The 26,297-nt window shown below is 37.2% G+C and overlaps 1 protein-coding gene across 5 annotated transcripts in view; it reads left to right on the plus strand.

The window, feature by feature from the left end:
- Positions 1-18,022, plus strand: part of LOC128614663 (synaptotagmin-2) — a 55,444-nt gene extending 37,422 nt beyond the window's left edge. For 3 of the 5 annotated variants that reach the window (XM_053636196.1, XM_053636199.1, XM_053636200.1), the window contains 8 exons: positions 3,432-3,668; positions 4,702-4,862; positions 7,592-7,723; positions 8,719-8,886; positions 11,206-11,373; positions 11,611-11,728; positions 12,095-12,228; positions 17,293-18,022. In XM_053636196.1, the coding sequence (XP_053492171.1) occupies positions 3,458-3,668; positions 4,702-4,862; positions 7,592-7,723; positions 8,719-8,886; positions 11,206-11,373; positions 11,611-11,728; positions 12,095-12,228; positions 17,293-17,508 (1,308 nt within the window). In that variant the 5' untranslated portion in view covers positions 3,432-3,457 and the 3' untranslated portion in view covers positions 17,509-18,022. Of the gene's footprint in view, positions 1-1,725; positions 2,527-3,431; positions 3,669-4,701; positions 4,863-7,591; positions 7,724-8,718; positions 8,887-11,205; positions 11,374-11,610; positions 11,729-12,094; positions 12,229-17,292 lie in introns of those variants that run through there. The other 2 variants (XM_053636197.1, XM_053636201.1) reach the window with 2 other exon arrangements.
- Positions 18,023-26,297: the final 8,275 nt, after the last annotated feature.

Consider the following 26,297-nt stretch of genomic DNA (forward strand, 5'->3'; position numbering starts at 1 on the left):
TGCTCCTGATAATAGTGTGGGAATCGCTAGAAAAATATACATTGCTCTCTTACTTTGTTCTTATTATCATTTTTTTGACCTTCTTGTGCTTTTAATACTTTGGCTTAGCTGCTTTTTGTAGTTGGCAGTGTTTAATATACACAGACCTGATTTGTACTGCTTAATATGCACCTGCCTCACTTAAAATTTATACAGAAATAAATTGAGCTTATTAAAGCTATCTAAGTCCAACAAGAAAGAGTGACTCATTAGGATTTAGCCATTGGCAATGTAGTAATAACACACTTATTCAATTATGCCAGCCTGTAACTTTGCAATTTCTTATTTCTCTTTACTTTATGTTAATACATACATATATATATATATATATATATATATATATATATATATATATATATATATATATATATATATATACACACACACACACACACGCGCGCACACACACGCAATGTATATCTATATAATAATCTGCTTGAGGAAGTGTTAGGAAGGAGACTGAGCATTGAGCTGGTAATTTATAGTGTCTGGGAAAGGGATGATGCATAAGATGCTCATTCAATCTGGTTAATGGAACACTCTGGTTTATTGAGTCTTTTCCAGAGTGATGACCTATTGACGTGGTTTTGTTGCCAGACAGCGTATAAGAACATTTATAAAATGGATAGTTTCACGTCTGTATCTGGGCTTGGCTTAGTCACGTTCGAGTCACGTTTGAAAGAAAAATGCAAACTCTGAAGTCTGCAACCAAAGCTCACTGCTAACAGACTACAATGCATGGCAGAGGAATTGTTTATTGTGAATATTATTGATTAAATATTCATTTATGGAATATACCTTGAATATATCTTTACTCATGATGCCCTCTTCGGGGCAGCGGTGGCTCACGGTTAAGGCTCTGGGTTACTGATCAGAAGGTTGGGAGTTCAAGCTCCAGCATTGCCAAGCTGCCACTGTTGGGCCCTTGAGCAAAGCCCTTAACCCTCTCTGCTCTAGGGGGCGCCATATCATGGCTGACCCCAACTTCCTAACAAGCTGGGATATGCAAAGAAAAGAATTTCACTGTGCTGTAATGTATATGTGACAAATAAAAGCTTCTTCTTCATGAGAACTGTACATTATATGCTTAGTCCCAAGGACCTACAGTTTGTACCAGCTGAATTTGCTGATGAATTGCTTTTCTGATCATAAAGTTTCGGATCAAATTTGATTCAGGATGGTTCTCCCATTTATGTTCATTCTTAATTGCTGTTTTTTTACTCTTTATACTGTTGGATAATTTTACGTTAATTATCTAGTCTAGGGTAATTTTGTGCAGAAAAGAGTCAAATAATTCATTCAGGATTAAAGCCTTTTAATGACACCCAAGGTTTATCAACAGGAGTGAAAAAGCATTTATTTTTTCTTCTTTACTTAAACCAACAGAAGCAGCACAAAACCCAGTTTTATCCCAATATAGGTTGCAAAGGCAAATTGAAACCGTTTCCCTTGAAAAACATTTTCTCATACATGAGGTCGGCACCAGAATTAGGTTTGAAATACACAGCGCAGTGCACGTCTTCAGGATTTTAAAGGACAACATTGGGAAAAAGTCTCTCTTTAGCTTTCTCATATAAGGGAGAGTGATTAACCGTGGCCCTGACTTAAGTAAATCTAAAGTATAGTAATAATGTGGTGCAGAATTACCCAGAACAACACCTTGAAAAGAATTTTGGTCCGTTCTAAAAAATTTCAATTCCCTCTCTGGAATATTTAATACTGATTCCTAATTTTCACATTAGATCTCAACCCATGAGATTAACCGCACAGAGATCAGACAGGAGAAAGGCGTGTTGTACAGTATGTCCTGTTTCAATGTCAACAGTATTCATTGTTTTAGTCCGTTATTCAATTTCTTTTTTTTCCATTGGCGGATTGAAATATGACTGTCTCGGAAGACATTGGGAAAATTTAGTAGCTATGCTTTTCTTCAGAACCGATCTAGTTGCTCCAGAATCAACCACCAAGGTAAACACAGACCCCCTCACTTGAATCTCAACAGTGGGTAGTGAATGAGGGTTTAACACAGCTAACAAATGACACAAAATAAATTCTGAATCTTCTCATGTTAAACCTTCATCTTCAGGATCATATGTATCAAAACGTAATGAATTAAATGGTACATGACCTAGTGGTGTGTTTATTTCAAGCTCTGAAACTTAGTCCCCGTTCAGTCACGCCCATCCTTCATCCGAGTCCTCCTCTTCGCGACCTTTTCTTTGAGGGCAGTTGCGTCCCCAACGTCCCTGCTGTCCGCACACGAAACAGACATTTCTTCCCCCATGATTTCAATCCTAGCCCACTGGTACTCCACTGAAGGTGGTCTTTGTTTTTTTTTTTTTTTTTTTTTTTTATTTAAAGGGTGTTTTGTTTTTAGGACAGAAGAGCTCTGTGTATTGTCAGTTTGGGATCATTAGAGAATGGTTACGTTCTGCTGCTGTGGTTCCATTTGAACTTTTGCTATTTCCTGCAAACCATTTCATTAAGGTAAGTGAATTTGGGTTCTGTTTTTTTTTATTAAGTGCCCCTAAAGGCATGTATTTTGTGTTTCAGTATAGACATAACACTTTGACAAACATGAGACATGTGTCAAAGAACAAATAACACATAATTGGTAGACAGTGGTAGTGGGCACAAACTCTCCTGGACATAATTACACTAGTTCTATTGTATGTAATAATAACTGTGGATGGCCTAATTTAGATTTTTTCCCTAAACTAATCTATTTAACATCCTGTGTGGATATATGTTGTATTCTAAAGGATCATTTTCAGTGTACAGAAGCCTAGGAAAGGTTCAAATGGAAATATAAAAAATGGGAATCACTACCTGATTCATCCACTTCAGTTTTTGTGATTGTTATAAGAATTTCTTGAGATCAGATTATTGGATGAAATTCTTCAATCTTGAAATGGTAAATTAATAATGCAGAGCTACTAAACAAGACAAGCCCTTTTAAGATAAATGTCTCTTGGCATATGTGGTTGGAAAGCTTCATCCCTTTATGCCTCTCTGTGGTTTTCCGCAGAGCCATGTCTGTGCTATTGGTCTTGTGTTGTTGCTTTAATGCACATAGCCCACAGCTCTGTAGCAGCACCTGTTTTTCTTATCCCACTGTTTATATGCAGGCTCCATATTTAGTTATTTAAAAAAGAGCCTTTGCCCGAAAGTGCCACCGTTGCAAGACTGTAAGCAGAAATATTTCTTTCAGCATTCTCAATATCATTGATTCAAGTGTCTGACTGTAGGCTTCTTAGCTCTTTAACAGCATATACGTTGTTCGAAGTGTCAATGTACCACAGTGATTTTTGTTCTAGGATTTGCTATCCCATCAATTTCTCATCATTTTTCAGCCCTTAATGTGTGAGTTGCGTGTTTGTGTCCTCTCACAGGAACACTGAGTGCCTAGCCGGAGATCATGAAGTGGAACCTCTTCAAGAAGAAACCAGAAGCCATGGTGGGTCCTGAGCCCACGGGTTTTGGGGGAACGCACCCACCCAGCACCATGACGATGGCCCCTGCTCTCTCCACTGCAGCAGACAACTCCACAGAGTCTGGAGGCTCTTCCATGGATGACATCTTTGAGAAGATCAGGAACAAATTCCTTAATGAGATTGAAACAATCCCATGTAAGTTTATCAACATGGATTCTTGCTGAGATATGCAACATCTTATCTTTTTTATTATCTTTTTATTGAATGATTGAAAGATGAACCTGCTTACTGGATCCAATGTGCTGACCAAACTGGCTCTTTAACCAAAATACAAAAAAAAAAGAGAGAAAAAGAATAGAAATCATATGAGATGAAATCTTTTACTGGTAAGTTACGGTGACTCGACATACAGTGTAACCTTTAGGACTCACCTAAGGGGCTTTTTTAGTTTTTACATATATTTTCGGATTACTATTGCATTATTAAGACATTAATAATAGTCAGAAATATTATTAGATAATATTTATAACTAGCCTATATTTTACTACTCAAGCCGCCACTGTTTTGAGTGTTTCCGCACGACGTTGCAGCGGTCAGGTGGTACAGTACAAGTCAGAGCTCTCAGAAAATTCCTCGTTTACAAGTTGTAATTATGAGTTCTATAAGGATGCGAAGTCAGAATCTCATAATTATGGGAATTACGATATGGCCTGAACGCAGCTTTAATTCACACCTTGCATTCCACTGTGAAAGTTACAGAGTTGGGATGGCATTGTACTGTAAGTAGCTGATAAGTTGTGTCACATACATCCTCATTGCTCACAGTTCTGAAATCAGACTGTTTGATTGTAATCATATGATTAGTATCGGTCCAGGCTTGTAATTATATTTAGAAGCATTTGGGAGACACCCTGATCCAGAGCAACTTACAGAAGTGCTTTGTAGTCTCCTTCAAAAACATATCCCCATGCTAGTACAAATAGGTCAGGATCTAAGAATACTATCAAACTAAACCACTGTTAGAGAGGAGTTAGTATGAAATAGTACCCTAAACCTAACAAAAGCAGTTTTTGTTTCTTATTTTTAAATTAGTGCGCATGTAATGCTTAGTGGAAAGGTAAGTCTTTGCTTGTAATTATGGTTTTTGTATTCATCTATAACTACCTCGCTCTCTTTCTCTCTCTCTCTTTCTCCCCCTCTCTCTCTCCTTTGGTGTAATGTGTTGCAGTGCCTCCCTGGGCACTGATTGCGATCGCCGTAGTGGCAGCTCTTCTCATCGTAACCTGCTGCTTTTGCATCATCAAGAAATGCTGCTGCAAGAAAAAGAAGAACAAGAAAGGAAAGAAGGGCAAGGATGGCTTCAACATGAAGAATATGCAGGGTGGAGATGTATGTAAATTGAACAGGGCCTAATGGATCCAACCACCAAACAGACCACAGTAAAGCTGAAATTTCTGTATGATGTGCTGGACAGGAGAAACTACTTATGCTCAAGTCCTGTTTCTGTACTGCATTGATGTATTCCCCAGTGCTTTACAGTTAATTGTACAAAAGTGGACCAATCTAGCTCAGTGGTTCTGTCCATATAAAGGTCTGACGTCAATGAAAATGATTTACAAATACTGCTGAGTTGACAGGAAATAAGAACTGATATGTATGTGTGTGTGTGTGTGAAAGAAAAAGTCCATCCAGTCATATTTTTTTGCTGTTTCATTTCCTGTGTTTGTGAGTAATGTGGGTGTTGTATCTCATTGTGTTCTGTGATGAGAAAAGACACGCTGACAAAGCAGTAAAAGATCGCCAAGTGATGTGATGAGAAAAGTTCAATAAGCACTTCCAAACATTTCTCAAACTTTTTGTATGAATGAAAGCAACTCAACTGAGTGAGTTCTCATCACTAGGAACATAACCAGAGTTTCTTTTGTGTAGTGTGTCTTTTCTCAGACTGGTGTTCTTGGTGTTGATGTGGCTCTCTCTGCTGTCTCTCATTCTCTTCCTGGTGTGTCTCTTGAGTTCATCCTCTCCCTCTTTTTCTCTGCTCCCTTCCCTCCCGCTTTGTGTCTTGTGTGTGCGTGCCACTTTGCGTGGCGCTCATGGCTGGCGGTACTACGGTAGGTGAACGGACGAACGGCTCAGCTCTTTGGCCGCCGAGTGCTAGCATATGCCGTGCGTGGCAGGGGCTGAATACCAAATGGCTCCCTGTTGAGCATTTAGTGCACTACATAAGGTGCAGAAGCCCTGGCTGTGTACAAAACATCATACTACACGGTTTTGGACATAGCAAATAATTTCTATAACCTATGTAGTGTACTTTATTTCGAATAAGGAGCCATTTGGGATTCGGTCAGGGTTTGGCGGAATGGCCATTGTAACTTCCTTGTTTGTTTGTTTTTTTAAAGCCTTTTGCTCTCACTGCTTGACAAGAAAGCAAAACAAGAAGAAGAAAAAAAAAACACAGGAAAGTTACAATGCAAATGATTACCTGAATTGAACAATAACGACCAGAGTAAACTTATGATATGTGAATGAATACTGATACTGATACACTAATACTGACAGGTTATGGATTCTCAAGGCAGAGGCAACCCATAAGACTTACAGTGGATGCATGTGTTAAAGGGCATAGCAATTTTATGGGAAAATTCTAAGCATAGCATCTGTCTCAGAGCAACAGGCAGATTATGTTTCTTTTAAAGTCAGGATAAAGGGGGTAGACAACATGCAATTAAACAACATTACAATATTTGAGAAATTTTAGCATGATGCTGTGCCCTTTAATTTGCTGCTATAGGGAGATCGTTAGGAATGGGCTTGAGACTTACAATTTTTTTGGTGGCACTCTGCTAGGAACGCTCATAAACAACAACACTGCACACACAGTCCTCTTCTTCTTAATTCTTCTCATATTGCCATGAACGAGATCAAACTAAAAGAAATGTAGAGGTTTCATAATGGGTGCCTGACATTTTTATTATTTCACACCTAAAATCCACAAGCAAAAGTTCCTTAACGTATGAATACTTTCTGACGGCCGTCCACTTAACTGAACTTTCGGCAAAAGGTAGACCTACTCTTCCAAAAAGACGAGCTGATTTCACTAGTAAAATGTTCCGTTTTTAATCTATACTCACATAGAAACAAAACATACCCATCGAGCCTAAGATATAAATCTATTTCAACTAAAGAAAGATTTCAAATGTAATGGTTCATTCAAAATATAAATAATACAAAGTTCCAAAAAAAAAAAAAAAAAAGAGCTATTCACGTTCTTTTTTTTTTTCTGCATATAGTTACTGTATAAAAGGTGAAAGAAATTATATAAAGAAAGAAAATCACAAGTCAGCACTTTAAAATCCAGAAACAGCACAATTGCATCTATTTCACTATAAAGCATTTTTGCTCACTGGTTATTCCCGTGAGTATTACTGCATATCAGTGAATTAGATCATGCTCATGAGAAAATGGGCCAGGCAGGACTAAATTATACACAGCAATTTTGAATAGAAATTTCTGGGACTATTACCTTTAATTTGGTCTTGAAAACATAATGGTGTTTAATAATAAACATGAACGTGAATATGAATATGAACAACAACAACAAAGAAAACATCTTTCAGCATTGTAAGGAGGATTGGATGGGTTTGCTAATGCTGTAGAGGAATAAAACAAAATCTGTTGTCTAATGTAACTGATTACATGGATTAAATACATGTTTCAAAGTGTCAGTAATACAAATGAAATCTAAATACATCAACTGTGCTTATAACGCATAAAAGCTCAGTGCCACTAGCTTCCATTCGTGGTTAGTTAACATTTTGGGTGAACTATTTCTTTAAGTTTTGGGAAACGTCTGTGTGATTTCTACTGAACATCCACGTGTCACCAAAAGAAATTGTGAGCTTAAGTCGTTTGCAACACCCGGCCCTGAATGACTGCATTGGTACAAGGCTGCTGTGACAGGCGTATGGTTAGGAAATGCCAGTAGGAGCACACTTACACCCTACAGCACCAAGAGGCTGACAGGAACCCTGAGCTTGTGGCATGCTGCAGACAGGAAGCATAAACATCTCCATCCAAAATCCTCCTCTGACACCATTTTCACACATCTCCTCCTCCAGAAAAACCAGGATGACGACGATGAGGATGGAGAAACAGGTTTAACCGAGGAAGAGAAAGAAGAAGAGGAAAAGGAGCAGGAGAAACTGGGCAAGCTGCAGTATTCTTTGGATTATGACTTCCAGGATAACAAGGTGCATTTCTTTCTCTCCTTCTTCACTAATGTTTCTCATTTTAATAAATGTGTAACATACTGTATCAAGTATCTCTTATTTGTCTTTCTTTTTTTTTTAAGCAATCAAGAATGACATTTATATACTGCATAACACATCTATAACAATTTGATGTAGTTACACATCACTTACGAGGTGTTGTGTTTTTATCTCAGTACTCATTCTGAAATCATGTACGTACTGGCCAATTTAAAGGGAACACCTGCTTGTTCATGCAATTATCCAGTCAGCCAATCATTTGGCAGCAGCATGCACATTGAGGTCAAGAGCTTCAGTGTGAAAATCAAACATCAGAATAGGAAAAACATCAGCAAGCATCACAACTTTTTTCCAATCTTCAACTGTCCAGTTTCAGTTTCCAGCTTCTGCACCCACTGTAGCCTCTGATTCCTGTTCTTTGCTGACAGGAGTGGCCCTTGTGCTGTTTAAGTCTATATGCCTTAAGATTTGGCGTGTTGTGCATTCTGAGAGGATTTTCTGTTAACCATGGTTGTACAGAGTGGTTATGGGAGTGCCTTAGCCTCCCAATGTGAGCTCGAACCAGTCTGACCATTCTCCTCAGACCTCTCTCATCAGTAAGCTGCTTTCCCCACAGAGCTACTGCACACTGGACATTTTTTATTTTTTTATTCACCATTTGTGTGTTAATGCTAGAGATGTCCAGGAGATCTGAAACACTCAAGCCAGCCTGTCTGTCACCAACAACCATGCCATGGTCAAATTCACTATGACATTTCCCCCTTTCTGATGTTTAATGTGAACATTAACTGAAGCTCTTTATCTGTGTCTGTGTGATTTTATTAGACAACTGCATGAATGATCAAATGTACAGGTGTTCCTAATAACGCGAGTATTTACTGATTATCAATTTTATTTGATAACTGATTTGGGACTTTCCTTCAAACGCTATCTTACAGTCTTACTTTCTCTGTCTCTCGAACTGATTAATTTTCCAGCTGACAGTGGGGATCTTGCAGTGTGCTGACCTGATTTCCATGGACTCTGGAGGAACTTCAGACCCTTACGTTAAAGTCTTTCTCCTCCCTGACAAAAAGAAAAAGTTTGACACTAAGGTGCACAAAAAGACTCTGAATCCTGTATTCAACGAGACTTTTGTTTTCAAGGTATGTTCTTCTGAAACCTTTTTTTTCTGATAGTGAAAATAAACATAAATTCTGCATTGGCATGCAAGGAATTTCTTTTTCATAATATATAGATATGACCCAATCTGAGACATGACATGTATTTACTATATATGAATCATAAATGATAAGATTTGGACAGATTTATCCTGTTGCAAGATCCGAGATCTAAGAGTAAGGATAGATTTGCATGAATTCATGTCTATTATTGAACTGTGCTAATGCAGTGAATTTACCACCTGGAGAGCTTCCCCTGCTCCTGAATGTCCTACAGTAGAGGAGAACAGAAGCCTTTATATGTACTATGTATAGTGGGGAGTGCTTAAATTAGATGCGAATTTCCCAAAGCACCCTCCTATGAACATTCTACAGATATATATATATATATATATATATATATATATATATATATATATATATATATATATATAATCTGCATTTGTATCTCTTTAAAACATATTCTGCTCAATCCGAATAATGAATTCATATTAGGTTACACCCCTAATCCACATCAGTCTCTGTCTCATTTCCGTAGTAACTACCACAAGCCTCATTATTGTCTCTTCACTCAATTGGTCTGTTAGTGCTTATATCTTCCTAGCAAGATTTTAAACTTTTAGGCAGACTGACTGCAATTAGATATTATTAGATATAATTATCTCCTTACACAACTTGATCTTTGCAGCCAGATATCCATAGCAAGGATAGAAAAATAAAAAAAACATTTCCACATTTTACATTTGGTAAAAAAAAAACCCAAAAACAAACAACAACAACAACACAAAAACAAATTCTGTTTTCTTAAATTATATGTTAAAGTTTATTATAGGCAGAAAGACTAAATTTTGTATATACTATATTGTACTGTATATTTTTATATACTGTATAAATTAGCAGCCAGAGTAACTACATTAAAATGGTTATGCTGAGTATAAAAACAAATCCAGAAATACCATTGTTTCGATGCAGTTCTCTGACTTTTTCAGCGCTGCTGGCATTTGTCGACTTGGCTTAAACGTGAGCTGTAGCTGCCTGTAGTCACTAATTAGCTACACAGAGAACAGAAGGGCCCGTGGTGGTTGGCTGTGCAGCTCAAACTCACTGCCTTGCTTTGAGAGAACTGATCTGGGACAGAAACGATTCCTTCATCTTCTAAGCATTGTAGGACAACGAGGAAAAGCTGATTGCACATACTAAAATACCCACATCCCAGCTTTGCATGTATGGATGAAAGACAGAAAGCAAGCCAGAGAGGAAAATGAGAAGAACTTGTATGTACTGTAAAAAGACAGAGAGACTGACTTCATTCATTTTCATTCATATTTACAGTTCAGTCTTTGCGTATGTTTCCGTTCTCAGCACTGCCCACCAATAATAACATATTAAGTCAGAATATGCAGTCTTGACAGCATACTACATTTTGTCCAGCCAAACTGGATAATGATGTTCAGTGAAGTTTAGTTTATTTTTGCCACATAATAAACACTATCTGTATATCCGTAATTTCATCCAAATGGAAGTGAAGCTTGTGAGTTAGAAATGGTAATTGTTTGCATTATTGAAGGAGAATAATCCTGATTAAAAGTAGCATTCAAATACACTATTTCAAATACGCCAAAAGCCACCACGACACTGTAACATTCAGTGACTTAAAGCATAACATTCTCTGCAAAATTATTCTTTTCAATTCATGTTTTAACAAATGATCATTGCCTGTACATTCACTGGAGGTCAGGAAGAAGAGTTGAAGTGAAAGCATGGCCTTGTGGTCCAATTGTGCAGATAATGAGAAAAGGTGGCAGATGGAGGCCTGGAAAGCCCATGTGTATCCTGTTTTTCAGAAAGATGTACTGAGTCATTTACAGACTTATGCGGTTAGGACTTTTCTCAGGAAACTATTTTGTATAATCAGATTTAATCTTACTGATCTGACCTACAATGTGAAAGGTGTCATGGACAACTGAGGAAAGGCATTTTACATCACACAGGAAATTATTTTGCATTCAAACATTTTCAGTAATACTGACATTAACAGAATGCACATGTGAAGGCCAGTGGACGTTATTTTATTAGCATTTTATTTACTAATGTACATACACAAAAGGTTTATTATTACATTTTAATGGCCTGTTGCATGCAGTATATCAGTAATGAACTAACTGTTCAGTTTTGTTTGATGTTAGGGTTTGGTAATTTGGTACATATTTGTGTTCGGTTTAGGAGCATTTGACACAATTCACTATAATTCTATAAGCCATGGGTTGACATACATAGACTTTTCTTGCTGGTTTTCCTCTTTAGGTCCCCTACCAAGAGCTGGGAGGAAAAACTCTGGTTATGTCTGTTTTTGACTATGATCGCTTCTCCAAGCATGACATCATTGGTGAAGTCAAACTGCCCATGAACACAGTGGACATGGGACAGCCTATTGAGGAATGGAAAGACCTGGAAAGTGCTGAGAAGGAAGAGGTGAATTGTCTCATGAAATATTACCATGACCTTCTTTTGACATAAATTGAAATTCATACATTGAAATAGAAATGAAGCCTAGATTTTTGTTCATTCAATTTCATTTACATCCAGCATCTTTTACAAAAATATAATTATCTAACAGCCCAGAAAGATAAGGAGCCATTCAAGAATCTCCTCCTTTCTTTAGTGGTTGTGTGTGCAATATTCTCTTTTCCTTTCTTTTGGTCTCTATAGCCGGAGAAGCTTGGTGATATCTGCATTTCACTGCGGTATGTCCCCACTGCCGGTAAGCTGACTGTCTGCATTCTGGAGGCAAAAAACCTGAAGAAAATGGATGTGGGCGGACTATCTGGTGAGAAAAATAGGCCTAATCAGGAACATTGACCCTTGACTGAAGGACATTACTTATATTACTTATATTGTTGTGCAAGGAGTATGTAGGTTGTAGTATGAAGCTTACTGATTGACCGGTGAAAATGTCATTAGTAATGTACCCTTGAATGGATTTAGGAAGTCAATTAAACTTTCTAATCACACTTTATTACTTTATAATTACTTTCCATTTGAAGATAAGGCAGTAGGTGTAAACAAATCAGAATTTCTTCCAGAAACATCTTCTTTCAAGTGAATGAAACATGACTATATACAGTGTTATGAATTCTGAAAAAATCATATAATCCATTTAGTTAATAATTCTTTTGGATGACCCTCTTGGCAGATCCATATGTGAAGATCCAACTGCTACAGAATGGCAAGCGTCTAAAGAAGAAGAAGACCACAGTGAAGAAGAATACACTGAACCCATACTACAATGAGTCTTTCAGCTTTGAGATCCCACTGGAGCAGATGCAGGTATGATCTTACAACAGACCTTGTAAAAGCACAGAGTACATTCATTTGTGGAATGAAATATCGTCAGTGTTTACTGACAGAATTCCAGATCTAATCTTTTATTGGCCCTGCCCACAATGATGTACTACAGCTCTCAAGGCATATGTACCAGGTCACCAAGAACTGTTGAAGTATAATAATAATAATAATAATAATAATAATAAGAGGAAGAAGAAGAAGAAGAAGAAGACAAAGTTAGATTCATATAGAATCATTCTCAAACCCAACAACAAACAGAAAAAAATGATTATTAAAAGGTTTATTTAAAAAAAAAAGAGAGAAAAACTACATAGAGAAGATGGTGAAAGTGTTGAGAGAACAGAAACAAGACTGTATTCAGAGCCCAAAAGATCTTGACTGCAGAAATTCAGTGTTGAAATATATTCAGAGTATGGTTACACAGCTACTTATGTTGATTTTCTGGGTGCGCCATTCAGATTATACAAATTACCTGCATGTATTTTACGCCTGTGATGTTTCTTTTCTTGAGTAGATTGTTTTTTCAGTAGTGTCTAGACCCCAAGTACTTGCCTTTAAGCCTGAGACATAAAATGAGGACTGAAGAAAGAAATACTGGAGGCCTTTTTTTTTTGCTGTCAAGGGTAATATGATGTAACATTAATGCAAGAGACAATTTAAAATGGAAAATTAAAAAATATATATGTATATGATGAAATAAATGATGACAAAAACATCTAATAGTAGTAGAACATTGCCAAAATATTGCTGCATGAATAGTCCTAATTGTAATGATCACATTATTTAATTTAACAAAATGGCTTCCACCCTCATTATTCACCAGCTTATAAAGTAGCACTTGATCCAGCACATTCTATTATTTTGCAGTCCTGGAGAGATTGAGGTAGTGTGTTCAAAGTTTATATGATAAGACCTGAGTGTTCAGTATGTATAAGGGGGTAGGGATGGAGGAGTTCAGAAAGGTAAGATGGAGCATGTCGTGAGCAGAAATTTGTAATGGATGCTGGCTGAAACCAGTAACCAGTGTAGTTTACGGATTATAGGTGTGAAGCCGATTTTGCAGTATGGATGAGTAACCTACTGTATGTTTCATCCAGGACACCAATAAAAAAGGAATTGCAGCATAAAAAGCAAATGATCATGAAAGCATGGAGCAAATTTTTAGCAGGTTTAGTATTTTTAGTGAGTGGATATTTGGACATTAAGGATTTAGGACCACAAATTAATATTTCACTTTCATCAGTGTTAAAGCCCCGTGAAGCTTGTAACCCACATACCTTGAAACGTGCAGTGTTATTCGATGTGTTCGGGCGGGGTGGGAGAAATCAAGTGGCTCTTCCGCCTTTTTAAATAGCAAACAGCATTTAGCTTACCTCACAGCGTGGGATACGCCGTACTTGACAGTTAGTACCATGGATTTTTACAATGTTGTGGATGGGACACTTCAGATTCTAGAGAGCGTTTGATTGGACAGAAAGCCTGATGAGAAGCTAAAGCGCAGAGTGATGTCATCAAAATTGTTGATCCGTGTTGGTGGTAGAGCGAGACCGTGCATTTTGAATGCATATATCTTCTAAATGTGAATTTTGTCATTGTTTTGGAGTACACTAGCTTATAGATGACCTTAAGGCGAACATATTCATACTAAAAGCCTCAAAGCAACCAAAAAATTTGGGACTTTAAGCTTTAGAAGATTGCCGTTCATCCATAGTTATATATCTGGAGTACAATATACTATATGTACGTGATGGATTATGCATACATACATCTGGATATCATCAACTAAACACTGAAAACAGATTGTGACACTGTGTCATGTTACCCTAACAAGTAAATAATGAAAAGGAGAGCCAAGAACTGATCCCTGGGGAACACCCAGAGCTACAGTAGCAGTGTGTGATTTGTGTTAGCTCATTGTAGCAGAAAGATGTTTGTTAATAAGATAAGATTTGAACCGGGCAAGAGCTAATTCCATAACACCAACAGCTGACAGATGGGAAATGACTATGTTGTGATGTACTATATTGAAGACAGCACAGAGGTCATAAAGATCCAGAATGCTGATGATCTAACAGTCAGTATAGAGATCACCAGAGGAAAAAGAGCAGTGTGTACTATTTGGAAGCCAGTTTGAAAAGTTTCAGAAAGATTATCATTTAGGAAGATTTGTGACTATGAGGCTATAACCATTTACCACACTTGAGCCAGGAAAGGTCGATTAGAATTGGGTCGATAGCGTTCAAGTGAGGCAGGGTCAAGATGAGGTTTCTTAAGAACGGATTCAATAATTACGGTTTTAAGAGCGGTAGGGGCATATCCTGAATGAAGTGCCATGTTCATGAGATGACAGATGGACGTAGAGATGACAGAGACACTGCTTAAGTTTGGGGCAGGAACAAGCAGGCAGGAAGCTGAATTAGGTTTATCAATAAGATCAGAGATGGTGCTTGGCTCAGTAAGAGAAAAAAACTGTTATAAACCATTAGTTTATCCAGGGTTTTAAGCAGCATATCACATATCACATTTTTGTGTGAAGGGGCGACTCCATTGAGACACTGATGACTTTAGGTACAGCAGTTTTGCTAATTCATTAAAGAACCTGAGAAAAGTGCCATAGCGCTCAAACGAACTAGAGACTGCAGCTGGGGGAGGTTGAAGGAGTTTTTTAATAGCACCAAAGGGAGTTGCGGGTGTGCGGCCAGTTCCACTGATTACATAGGCAAAAAATTGAGCATACAGAGCTCAGGAGTAAACTGTCATGCTATTGCAATAAGAAATAGAAACTTTCTTGGTAGGCTGGGTAATAGAAAAGCAATGATCAGAAACCTCAATTACAGAACCAGAGTCACAAACCAGTGAAGCATATTAAGTTGCGTGTCTGAATGTGAGTATGGAAATTAACATGCTGCAACACATTAAAACATAAATGGACATTATTTTCAGTTGACAAGTAATAGTTTATATTAACATCGATGTTCAATGCCTCTAGCACAAAGAACAGTTTGCTAAATTCAGACAGAAGTTTATGAGTTATTTTTGGGTGAGCGATAGATGAACAGGAACAGCAGTAGCAGTGATTAGAAGAACAATATTTAGTGCCGTTATTCAAATAATACTCACAGTGACTATTATTAAGAGCATTATTATAAATAACAGTGAGTAAACTACCTTTTCCCTTCAACCTGAGCCTTGCTAGCTGTACGGACATGGTGTGAGGGCATTGAAATATATGTAGTCAACCATATCTCAGTGAGAAAAAAAACACAGACAAGGTTTTATCTACCACTAATTTATTAAAGAATGGTGCTTCATCTGAAAGAAAGTGACAACTAAGTGCCTTTGCAGTGGATACTGAACGTAGTGGCTGCAGAGATGGTTAAGCCGGGTGCTTTTGGGTAGGTTCCTGTGATGTGAAGGTTTCAATAATAATGGGAATAATATTCCCACACACACACACGCAAGTACAATTACGAAATTTAACATTGTCAGACACTATATTTCATAATTGTACTTGTGTGTATGCAGCATTGTGCAATTTTGACAACATTGGTCAAGTAGAGCTTAAAAAAAAAAAAAAAAGAAGAAAAAGAAGCACTTTGTTAGTCAGAGAACCACTGGTAAAGATTTATTAACAAAATCACTGTATAAGAAAAACACTAGACACAAGCACCATCAATGCCTTACTACATTAGCCATGCACTAATTTCCCTGAGATCAAAACTGAGTGAAAGGGAAGCCAATAAACAACCACACAACAATTAACATTTGCAACAACAATTTATCAAGAGGGCGACAGCTCACTCACTGCAAATGTGTTCGAAACAGTGCAGGGTGGTAATGAGAGGGCTTGGGCAGGTAGGCAATAATAAGACCAGTCTGAGATATGAGTTTAAGAATTGCGATGAAGCTGAGTGAACGTTTTCAAAAATGTTTTTATACGTGGGTGAAAACATGCATCTGACTTTCAGCGTAAATTGTGTACGGACTTTTTAACTTCAAGTGTGGGATTTATCCAATAGAACGATTCTTCAGCACTGACCATGTGCATGCGAAGTACACATCAGTCCAAACAAAACAAAACAATGCAGTATGTGTATAATGTGTTTGTTCTGGAACTCTTTATATAGGGCCTTGTTAAATCATGAGCCTGTACTCAAGACACTGAATTACCTTTGAAAGTTATTAGTGTTACATACAAAAAAAAAAAAAAAGCCTGCAGCATGGCTTATCGCACTTTGTTGAAGGTTGTTGCTCATCGTGCTATACGGAGGAAGCACTTTTTGAGGGTCAGGACTGATTTTATTTCTTTTTTTCTGAAATCTCAAAAATGGTTTATCAGCAGAAGCCAAATCCAGAAACCAATGCTGATAAATTTGTGCTATCAGCTGGGACGTAACCCGGAGAGGGAAACGATGCACACAAACGCAAAACCTGTGAAAGTCCTTTCAGCTATATGATTTTTGGCTACAGGCACATTTGAGAGAGATGATTTGGATATAGCCGGTATGTTACAACCAGCATTGAGTAGGATTATACCTACAGTGCTGGATGCATCCTTTATCCACTTCCCCTACACCAAAGCACAACAGGCACATGCGAAACAACTTCCATGCAAAGGCCAGCTTTCCCAACATCAACTGATTGAGCAACAGAAGTATTCTAAATAAACTCAGGAATATAAACCCAGTGGGTTCTATTCTGTGAACTTGCAGCTCTTCATGTGTCCCATATTTTGTTAATATTTATTTAAAATGACAAACACACAGAAATATTAACCAACACAGCTTATATGTCTATTGATCAAAATCATAATCTCTGCTTCAGAAAAAAAAAAACTTAATCTCTCGACGATAGGGCGATTGCTTTTCTATTGCACATTTTTGGGAGCCATGTGTTTGAGGCGTCTACATTTTTTTGCATAAGAAACAATTCTATAAAAAATAATCTTTTCTATGCCATGTTGACAAAGCTGACATCTCGCCACGTTGCAAATAAAAGCGAACATTCTTGAATTACTTTTAATGCTGTCTTTGTCTTGCTACTTAGAAAATCCTCGTGGTAGTCACCGTCTTTGACTACGACAAGATTGGTAAGAATGATGCCATCGGAAAGCTCTTTATTGGCAGCAAGGCTTCAGGCACAGAGCTGAAGCACTGGTCCGACATGCTGGCCAACCCACGCCGTCCTATTGCTCAGTGGCACACCCTGAAAGAAGAAGAGGACATAGACGCCACGCTGGCTGGTCTCCATGCCAAGAAGTAACTTCACCTCTCTACAAATTCAACTAATCAACTAACCTCCCTCCTCAACCCATCCAACCCAGCCACCTCTGCATGAAAGCCGACCAACCACTGCCCATGCCTACTCCAAATAATGTTCAGAATAATGTACTTGAAAAAGTCAGCATTGCTGAATGTGAAAACTCCATGTCTCCCCAAAACCCAGTTCATCCTGTAGTGTACACTGAGTGGAAGCGTGGTTGAAGAAGACATGTTTTGTCGTCCTAAAGCAGTTTTCAAATTGTCATCCCATGCTCCTGCAACAGAGGGATATTTGCACATGGAGTCATATAGCTTTCATAACACAGACATGGCATCTTCATCCTCTATGGTCAGTTACCATCGACATATCAAATTGATTCAATGAAATTATATCATTGCGTGTATATAAGACACAAGAAATTGCTAATAAAAAAAAAAAAATCGGACTACCTGACAAAATATGTTTAACTAGTACAGAAATAATATATATGAACAAGTCAATTATATCATCGTATATATTTCTCACACCCTATGTATCAACATTTATAAGTTTCAGTAAATGATGGCTGTCCAACATTGTCACATTTATTGACACAACTTGAAAGTTCAAAGGCTTTCAACTGATTCTCTGTGCTGGGTTTTGAAGCAAAACATGGCTAATTCACAATTTACACACTTTAGCTATACATTGGTACAAGTAAACAACATATTGTTCATGAATAGTAAGGTAAGTCTACGCTAAATATTTTACAGTGAAATTGTTTACCAAATGTATGTTCATTTTTAAGGCTGCTAGATTTAGCTTTTAGAAATCTAAAGGTTAAATGTGCTTTTGAGATGAAAGAAGAATCAGGGCTACAGGTTTTTTTGTTTGTTTGTTTGTTTTGTTTGTTTGTTTGTTTGTTTGTTTTTGGAGCGATTTACAGCTCCCTGTTAACACAGCGCCCTACGTGTTGAAAAATGGACAATGGAGAAAAATAAGACAAAATTAGTCATCATATACTTATCACTATACCTAAACCTTTAAATCTGATATCAATGATAAAGATGTTTATTTGCTAGAGGATTTCTGGAAGGGTTTAAAACGAGATTATCCTGATGGTATTGCCTTATTTAATGTGGAATAAATTCATTAATCTTATCATACCATTTACACTATACTTAAACTGACCAAGAATGCTTTGTGAGAATAAATCAAGCGCCATCATTTAGTATGGCTGTTAATTCACCGAAGCTTCGAATCCACTTTCCATTCATTTGGTTCGTGTATATGTATAATGCACATTTTAAGCCACTGGTTAGTTCACTGCCTTTGTTTGTTTGAAGGAACTTTGCCTACAACCACAAACAAACCCATTAAACGCCATTCAATCAGAAGACATTTGACATTTGAAATGCCAAAGTAATAATGCAGGTTTAATGGGAAGGGATGCAGTTCACTGGAGATGTGACAAACATTGTCTCATCTCTGTTGTTTTATGTTAGAAGGTACAAAACGAGGCAATAGACCACACTTAGTTCAGTCCACTGATGGGCACTTCTTTCCCTCTGCTCTCCTCTAATTGTGCTGTACATATGCATTGATAAACTTTGTTAATACAGCATGTGTCTATACCTTGATGTACATAGAAGCATGTTTTGAAGATAGAGCATATATTGTGTATGTGTGGCATTTGTCATTTTGATAATAAAACGTAGAGGAAAAATACAATGACTGCACATTTTATTAAATTCCCCAGAGTGGGTATAGGAATTACTGTAAATCTTTAGCTGAAGATTTCAAGCCTTTCAGGTTACTTTATTTTCCTTTCGATCTGAGGAGTGCTACTCTGAGCTGTGTGCAAATTTTGTTTTATTCAAATGTGCCATATTACTGTGGTTGCGTTTGTGATTCACTTGTTTATTTATGAGCTTATCATGCTTTCTTTATGCTCGATTTATGTCCAGTCGATATTTCTTTGTTAACTTTTTATTTATTTTGTTGTTTTTTTTTCTTTTTTGTATTTGTTCTGTCTTGCTGATATGTTTTGTTATGTTTGTGAATACAATATTCAGATTTTTGCTTTTCTGGTTAAAAAAAATCTGTGTGTATTTACAGTAAGGAAATCTAAGTCAGAAGCCATATGTGTGGTCCCTTTTCCACAAAACCTTATAATCGTAGGACAAGAACGTGTACCTCAGTGACAAAAAAAAAAAACAACAACAGATCACACATTCTTTGTACATCCCTTTGATTCAAAAGATGTGAAAGGAAATGCGAGTTTTTAAGAAAAAAAAAAAGGAGCTGTCTGTTGAAAGGCAGTGTAAAGTTTTATTTATTTTAACGAACAGATCATAAAGAGGTAGGATTAAGCCAGTTCATGCACACATGTTGTTAGTCATAGAGTATTTGTATGTTAGTGGTAGCTATCTCTACATCGGTGTAATCCAAAACAAACTGAGTTGGTGTTTCACATTAATCAGTACACAAATGCTTGCAAAAGATATGATTAGTAGAACAAGTACAGTTCTAGTGATCCACATGTAACAGTGGCATGATTTTATTATGCAATGTGTGTCTTTGTTAGTGTATGCCTGCGTGTGAGTGTGTGTGTACAAAGTATTTACATGAATCAAGGTTTGAAGTCTTGCCAGATGGCTAAAAGACATTTATGAGTGTCTTAAAATTGATGAGAAGAAAACCTATCATTATAGATTATTTAAGCAAAACTGTTGTCGTAAAAGCCTGTTATTTAATGTAACGTGTGATCCTTTGTTTTTTCCTAACATCCACTGATTTCTTTGAACAAGCCTACACATTACTTCATGTAGGAGTTACACCATTATGTGTGGGCCTTTTTACAAGATTAAAACGAGGACAGCTTCATGTCTGTCATGTGTGTGTGTGGGGGGGGGGGGGGGGGGGGGAGCTGTGACTAGCCTACTGTGAATAAGCATTTTCTTTTATTTCCAACTTGTGTGTATAGAGTGAGTACAAAACCCCTAACAGGCTCTGTCTTTGGTATCATGCTTACATCATGAAAAGTCTAGCAATGGATCTTTTGTTTTGTTTTTTGTTTTTTTCCATTTTGAATGTCTTGTTTTCTAAAGTTCCATCAAAGGTGTGTTTTGTCTCTGGAACATTTGCTTTAAAGTGATGTGTGCTTTTTAAGTCATGTCCAGCTGCCATGGACTTCTGTGCTGCTGCTTAGGACGTTGCAATAGGACCAATGCAGAAAAAAAAGAAGAATGTCTTCATATTTTTTGTGTGACCATGATTGAAAAGCTACAGGGGATCATTACACCCCTGCCAAGCAGACAACAAAATCCCAGTCTTCCCTGGGACACTGGATGCCAGATGACTGGCCCCTTGCCCATGCTGAGACATTTAATTTCACCACCTCTCCGGGCCATATTAATGGCAAACAATTTTGCCTATGCCATAATGTCGACACACGCTTACTAACATGATCTAACACACTCGTTCTCTGTATTCATTTCATGGTGAAACCATGTAAAGACGTTTCCAAAGACCTGCTCGTCCTCGTCCATTGTGTCTCGTGTAGAGGTACCTGTGTCAGTGATTCCTTTTGTGGATGCTTTGGCATGCTTTTATCTCTTACAGAGAATCCCATTTACCATCAGAAGATAAGCCTTTGCTACTCATGTAGGTTATTGTCATTCTGTAAACCAATAATGTCAGTACTTGAAGAGATACCAGCCACTAAAAAAAAGGTCTACATGCAGATTCATCCATTGGTTCTCAACTAGCTAATCATATGAAATAAAGCCTTTTAAATATCTTTGCGTGGAGTAGTATGTCCGTTCTCAACTACATTCCTATAAATTAATTGGACACTGTGTTTCACTGTCTAAATGCCTGCAAAAAGATGAATAGCACTGGAAATTCTATTACATAACATTATATTCAGTTCATTTATGGTCTAATAGGATTTTAGGATTAGCAATGTCACATCATGCTTGAGCAAGGCCGGCAATGCAGTGATGAATCACCTATTCAAGATATTTATACATCATCTATAATGTATAAAGCCCAAATAGTAATAATACATAATAGTTCCACTACATTCATTTAATAGCATAGTTGTACTCATAATATATAGGATTTCATTATTGGCAGACACTCAAGTAATTTTAGTAATTTTTTATATGAAGTACAATTGATGAGGGTATTAAGATCTGAAACTATGATAAGTTTAAAAAGTGGTGTATTCCAGAGAACGGGACTGCTGAATTAACCAGACCATTTAATTTAGGATTCATGAAAATCTAGAATTTCAAATACAGTTCAGTCAGTTTGACAATTTACAATTTATGCTCTGAAATTTATGGTCTTGCAAATGCCAGGATTGTTTCTGTTAATCCTCAGGTTTCAGCTGAATGCAGGTATATATATATATATATATATATATATATATATATATATATATATATATATATATATATATATATATATATATATATATATATATATAAACAGGTAGCTGTTTGTTTGCGACATGGTTGTTATATTAATCTACAAGCCAGCATGATGGCATTCTACTGCAGAAACATTGTACAATTGAGTGCAAAATTTTGCATGTACCTCAAATGTACAGTTTAACTATAAAACTGTTTGTTTATTGGTATTTTTTCATTTAAAACCCCTTTGTAACATGTAAATATTACAGGATTTTAGACTAAATCAAAAGTTTTCTTTATTAGCAAGCTTAAACGTTTGCCACATTAAGATATCTAATGACTTATATATTAAATATATATATATATTGTTTAAAGCATGGAATGTTTAAACAGGCTTGAACTCTCATGTTACAAGTGGTATAAAGGTCCATTTTTATAAGACATTTGATATAAACATCTGTAAAGCAAAAAGTTTTGCTGGTTTCATTATTTTCAAATACGGTTATGTGGCAAACATTTGCATTCAACTATACTGATAATAGCTGTGACTGTTATTACAATAATAATTTCTTTGGGACTTAACATAGTTTACAAAACATGTTTCATAATTTCTTACACACAAATATTTTGGCAGGCAATAGACTACATCTACAGTTGCAATCAAAATGATTCAACCCCCATTGCAAATCAGGTTTATTGTCAATATTTACAGACTTTCATCTGTTTGCAATGAATTGAAATTGAACAATTGAAATCCAGCAAATTCAACTGAAAATGCAACTTATAATGATTTCTCCAGTTTTAAAATTATGTAACCCCCTGTATAGAATCCTCACAACAGCACAAATATGTAAAACAGGTGTTGTCTCAAGCACACCTGATGCAACTAATCAAGAGCTTCATTAGTTGCAGTAGGTGTGCTTGAGCTGGAACACATGATGCCTGAACTGGCAAGGGGTAGAAAATGTATGAAATACCTGGACGGGGCAGAAAAAGGAAGCTATCAATGGCTGTAACCAGATTTCTGAGAAGGCAGGTTGTGAGAAACCCTCGAGTGAATGCAAAAGACCTGCAGCAAGACTTGGTGGTATCAGGAACTGAGGTTTCAGTGAGCACAGTAAGGCGCGTACTAAACACAGAAGGTTTCCATGCCAGAACTGCAAGATGTTCACCACTACTGACCCAAAAGCACAAGAAAAGTCGGCTCAAAATCATATCAATAAGCCACAGAAGTTTTGGAATTCTGTTCTGTGGAGCGATGAAACAAAACTGGAACTTTTCGGCACGATGGATCAGCGGTATGTCTGGAGGAAGAAGAATGAAGAAAGAACACTCTGTCCACAGTCAAGCATGGTGGAGACTCGGTGATGCTCTGGGGCTGCTTTGTATCCTCTGGCACTGGAAACCTGCAGCGTGTGGAAGGCAAGATGGATTCATTGAAGTATTAGGAAATCCTTGGAGAAAATGTCATTCCGTCTGTGAGGAAGCTGAAACCTGGTTGCCATTGGACCTTCCAACAGGACAATGATCCCAAGCATACCTCAAATTCCACCAAGGCTTGGTTGCAGAAGAAGTCCTGGGAGATTCTTCAGGGCCATCAGTCACCTGACTTGAACCCCATTAGAAAATCTCTGGTGGGATTTGAAGAAGGCGGTTGCAGCATGCAAACCCAAGAATATTACTGAACTGGAGGCCATCGCTCGTGAGGAATGGGTTAAGATTCCTCAAGAACGCTGCCAGAAGCTATGCATCTCATTTGCAGCAGGTCATAACAGCAAAACGGTGCTCTACTAAGTATTAAAGATGCTTGCCATGAAGGGACTGAATACTTTTGAGACTGGAGAAATCATTATAAGTTGCATTTTCAGTTGAATTTGGGGAAACCACTTGAAGCATTCATTGTGTTGAACTATTTCTATTGCTTTTGTTTGATTTGTTCATTGCAAACAGCTGAATGTCTGTAAATTTTGACAATAAACCTGATTCGCAATAGGTATTGAATAATTTTGATTTTGCAACCGTAATAATATATTTCCACCTCTCTTTCAATGAAACACACACACACACACACACATCATCTTTGATGATAACAAATGGCTTAATATGGATTATATTTCGCTTGTATAGAACAAAGAACAAAAGCACCAGCATAAGTCAAATGTGTAATAAATAAATGAATAAATACACCAAATGCTATGAAGCAAAGACTGGGGCTGAATTCTTTCTGGCACAGACTGTAGATCCACGCAGCCTGACACTCATGTCAAGTGATTACACACAATGAAATGCTCCCTAGATTTCGTGTGCATTTGGGCTAATTTATTTACTCCTGCTTCACTGACACATCCAAAACGTGTCATCAGCAGCAGTAGAGAAGGTGCACTTGAAATACAGCAGTGGGTGTAATGAACATGAATAAGCTATATTGCATCCTCGATCACTGATTCTAGTGTCTTTGAGAAGACACTGGAAACAAACAGACTAAGAAAAACATTGCCTAATCGAAGTACAAATTCAACAAAGGTGCAAACGACCCGAAGCATAAATTTTGCATTCTTGCTTTGAACTAAAAAGAGTTTCTGTTTACTGTGCCTGCTATACAGAAGAGACATGAAATAATTAGACTCAAGTTGAAAAAAATTGCAATCACCCATGGTGTTGCCTGTCTGTCTTTCAGTGAGTGTGTTCCTATGTGTATGAACAATAGTTTTGTTTTTTTTTGTCTATGATGAGATTGATAATGCTCAACCAGAATGGTTTCATAATGGTAATGCTGACTTACTGATAGATAGCAGAATTATTTTTGTCCTCCCATTCAATATCGTGGCCTAGCATAGGGCTTTTAAACTTGCATACTGGTTCTTTAAGAGTTAAACCACTGTAGGATTTAAGGAGGAGAGAATTCCAGCACATGTTTAATCTGTGTCGGAAACATTATACACGATCACTGAACATCCTATTCAAATGAAGAATTTGAATAATTTCTCTGAACATTATGCCAGTAATGAATTAGACCTTGAACAGAGGGTTATTTATCTTTCCCAGAGGCAGACAAGTGAACAGATAAACCCTGTGGTTATTTTTGCTCATTGACTTCCTTTCACCAGGCCACAAAAAGACTTCATGCCTTCCTTCTCCATCATCATGATTTTTTTGGCAGTAGCAGTTTTCTGTACAGTTTTACTGATGCTGAAAATACTGGACACTCTACAGTACACAATGTGCTTTGAAGGTTGTTTTTTTTTTTTTTTTTTTGCACAATTTCATTGTTTTCCATGGAGATGATTTCCAATCCTAAATGGCTTGAATACAGATTCCCATCATGTAAATCACCGCTAGATCATGTAAATAAACCTTTATTTTCACAGCATCAATATACAGTCAAATTTTCATTTCAGATATGATTGTAGCCCTTTCACCAAAATCATATTTCATTTGAAGCCTGGCTCTGTAAATGATTCGAGGGTGTTTGTCCACCGGTAAGTTCAGCTTCTACACGTTTAAAACTGTTACCACTGACTGAACTTACATTCGCATGTAAGTTCAGTCAGTGGTAACAGTTTTAAACGTGTACAGTCTGATTTTGGCAGCTAACAAATTAATCAATTAATCATGTAAATTCCACAACACAAACAGTTGTGAGCAACTTCTAATTATACCCCAGAGTAGAATCTCTTATTAAAAATCGATATGGTTACTGTGACTAATCATCGTCTTACTTTCTTTCATCTTTGAGGATCAGGAAGGTGTGTTTTGGCAAAATTCAGATGAGCCTTAATGTTCTTCTGGGTTAGCAGTGGTTTTCACCTCGCCCCTCTGCCATGGATGCCATTTTTGTCTTTCTTATAGTGGAGTCATGAACAGTGACTTTTATTGATGCAAGAGAGGCCTGTAGGTCCTTTGATGATGTCCGTGGCTCTTTTGTGACTTCCTGGATGAGTCATCGATGTGATTTTGGAGGAATTTTGCAAGATCGGACACTTCTGGGAAGGTTCACTAATGCACTGAGTTTTTCCATTTGGAGATAATGGCTCTCACTGTGGTTCTTTGGAGTCCCAGAGCCATAAAATCATGTGGATACAGGTCAAGAGCTTCAGTTAAACTTCACATCAAACATCAGAATAAAGAAAAAGTTTGACCTCTGTGACGTTAACCATGGTATCGATGTTGGTACCAGATGGACTGGTTTATTTCAGAAACTGCTGATCTCCTGGGATGTTCACACACAACAGTCTCTAGAATTTACACACAATGGTGCGAAAAACAAACAAACAAAAAAAAACATTCAGTGAGTGACAGATCTGTGGGTGGAAGTGCTTTTTTGATAAGAGAGGTTAGAGGAAAATAGCCAGATTGGTTCAAGCTGCCAGACAGGATAACTCAAATAAA

Source organism: Ictalurus furcatus, chromosome 11 (assembly GCF_023375685.1).
Source record: "Ictalurus furcatus strain D&B chromosome 11, Billie_1.0, whole genome shotgun sequence".
NCBI lineage: Eukaryota > Metazoa > Chordata > Actinopteri > Siluriformes > Ictaluridae > Ictalurus > Ictalurus furcatus.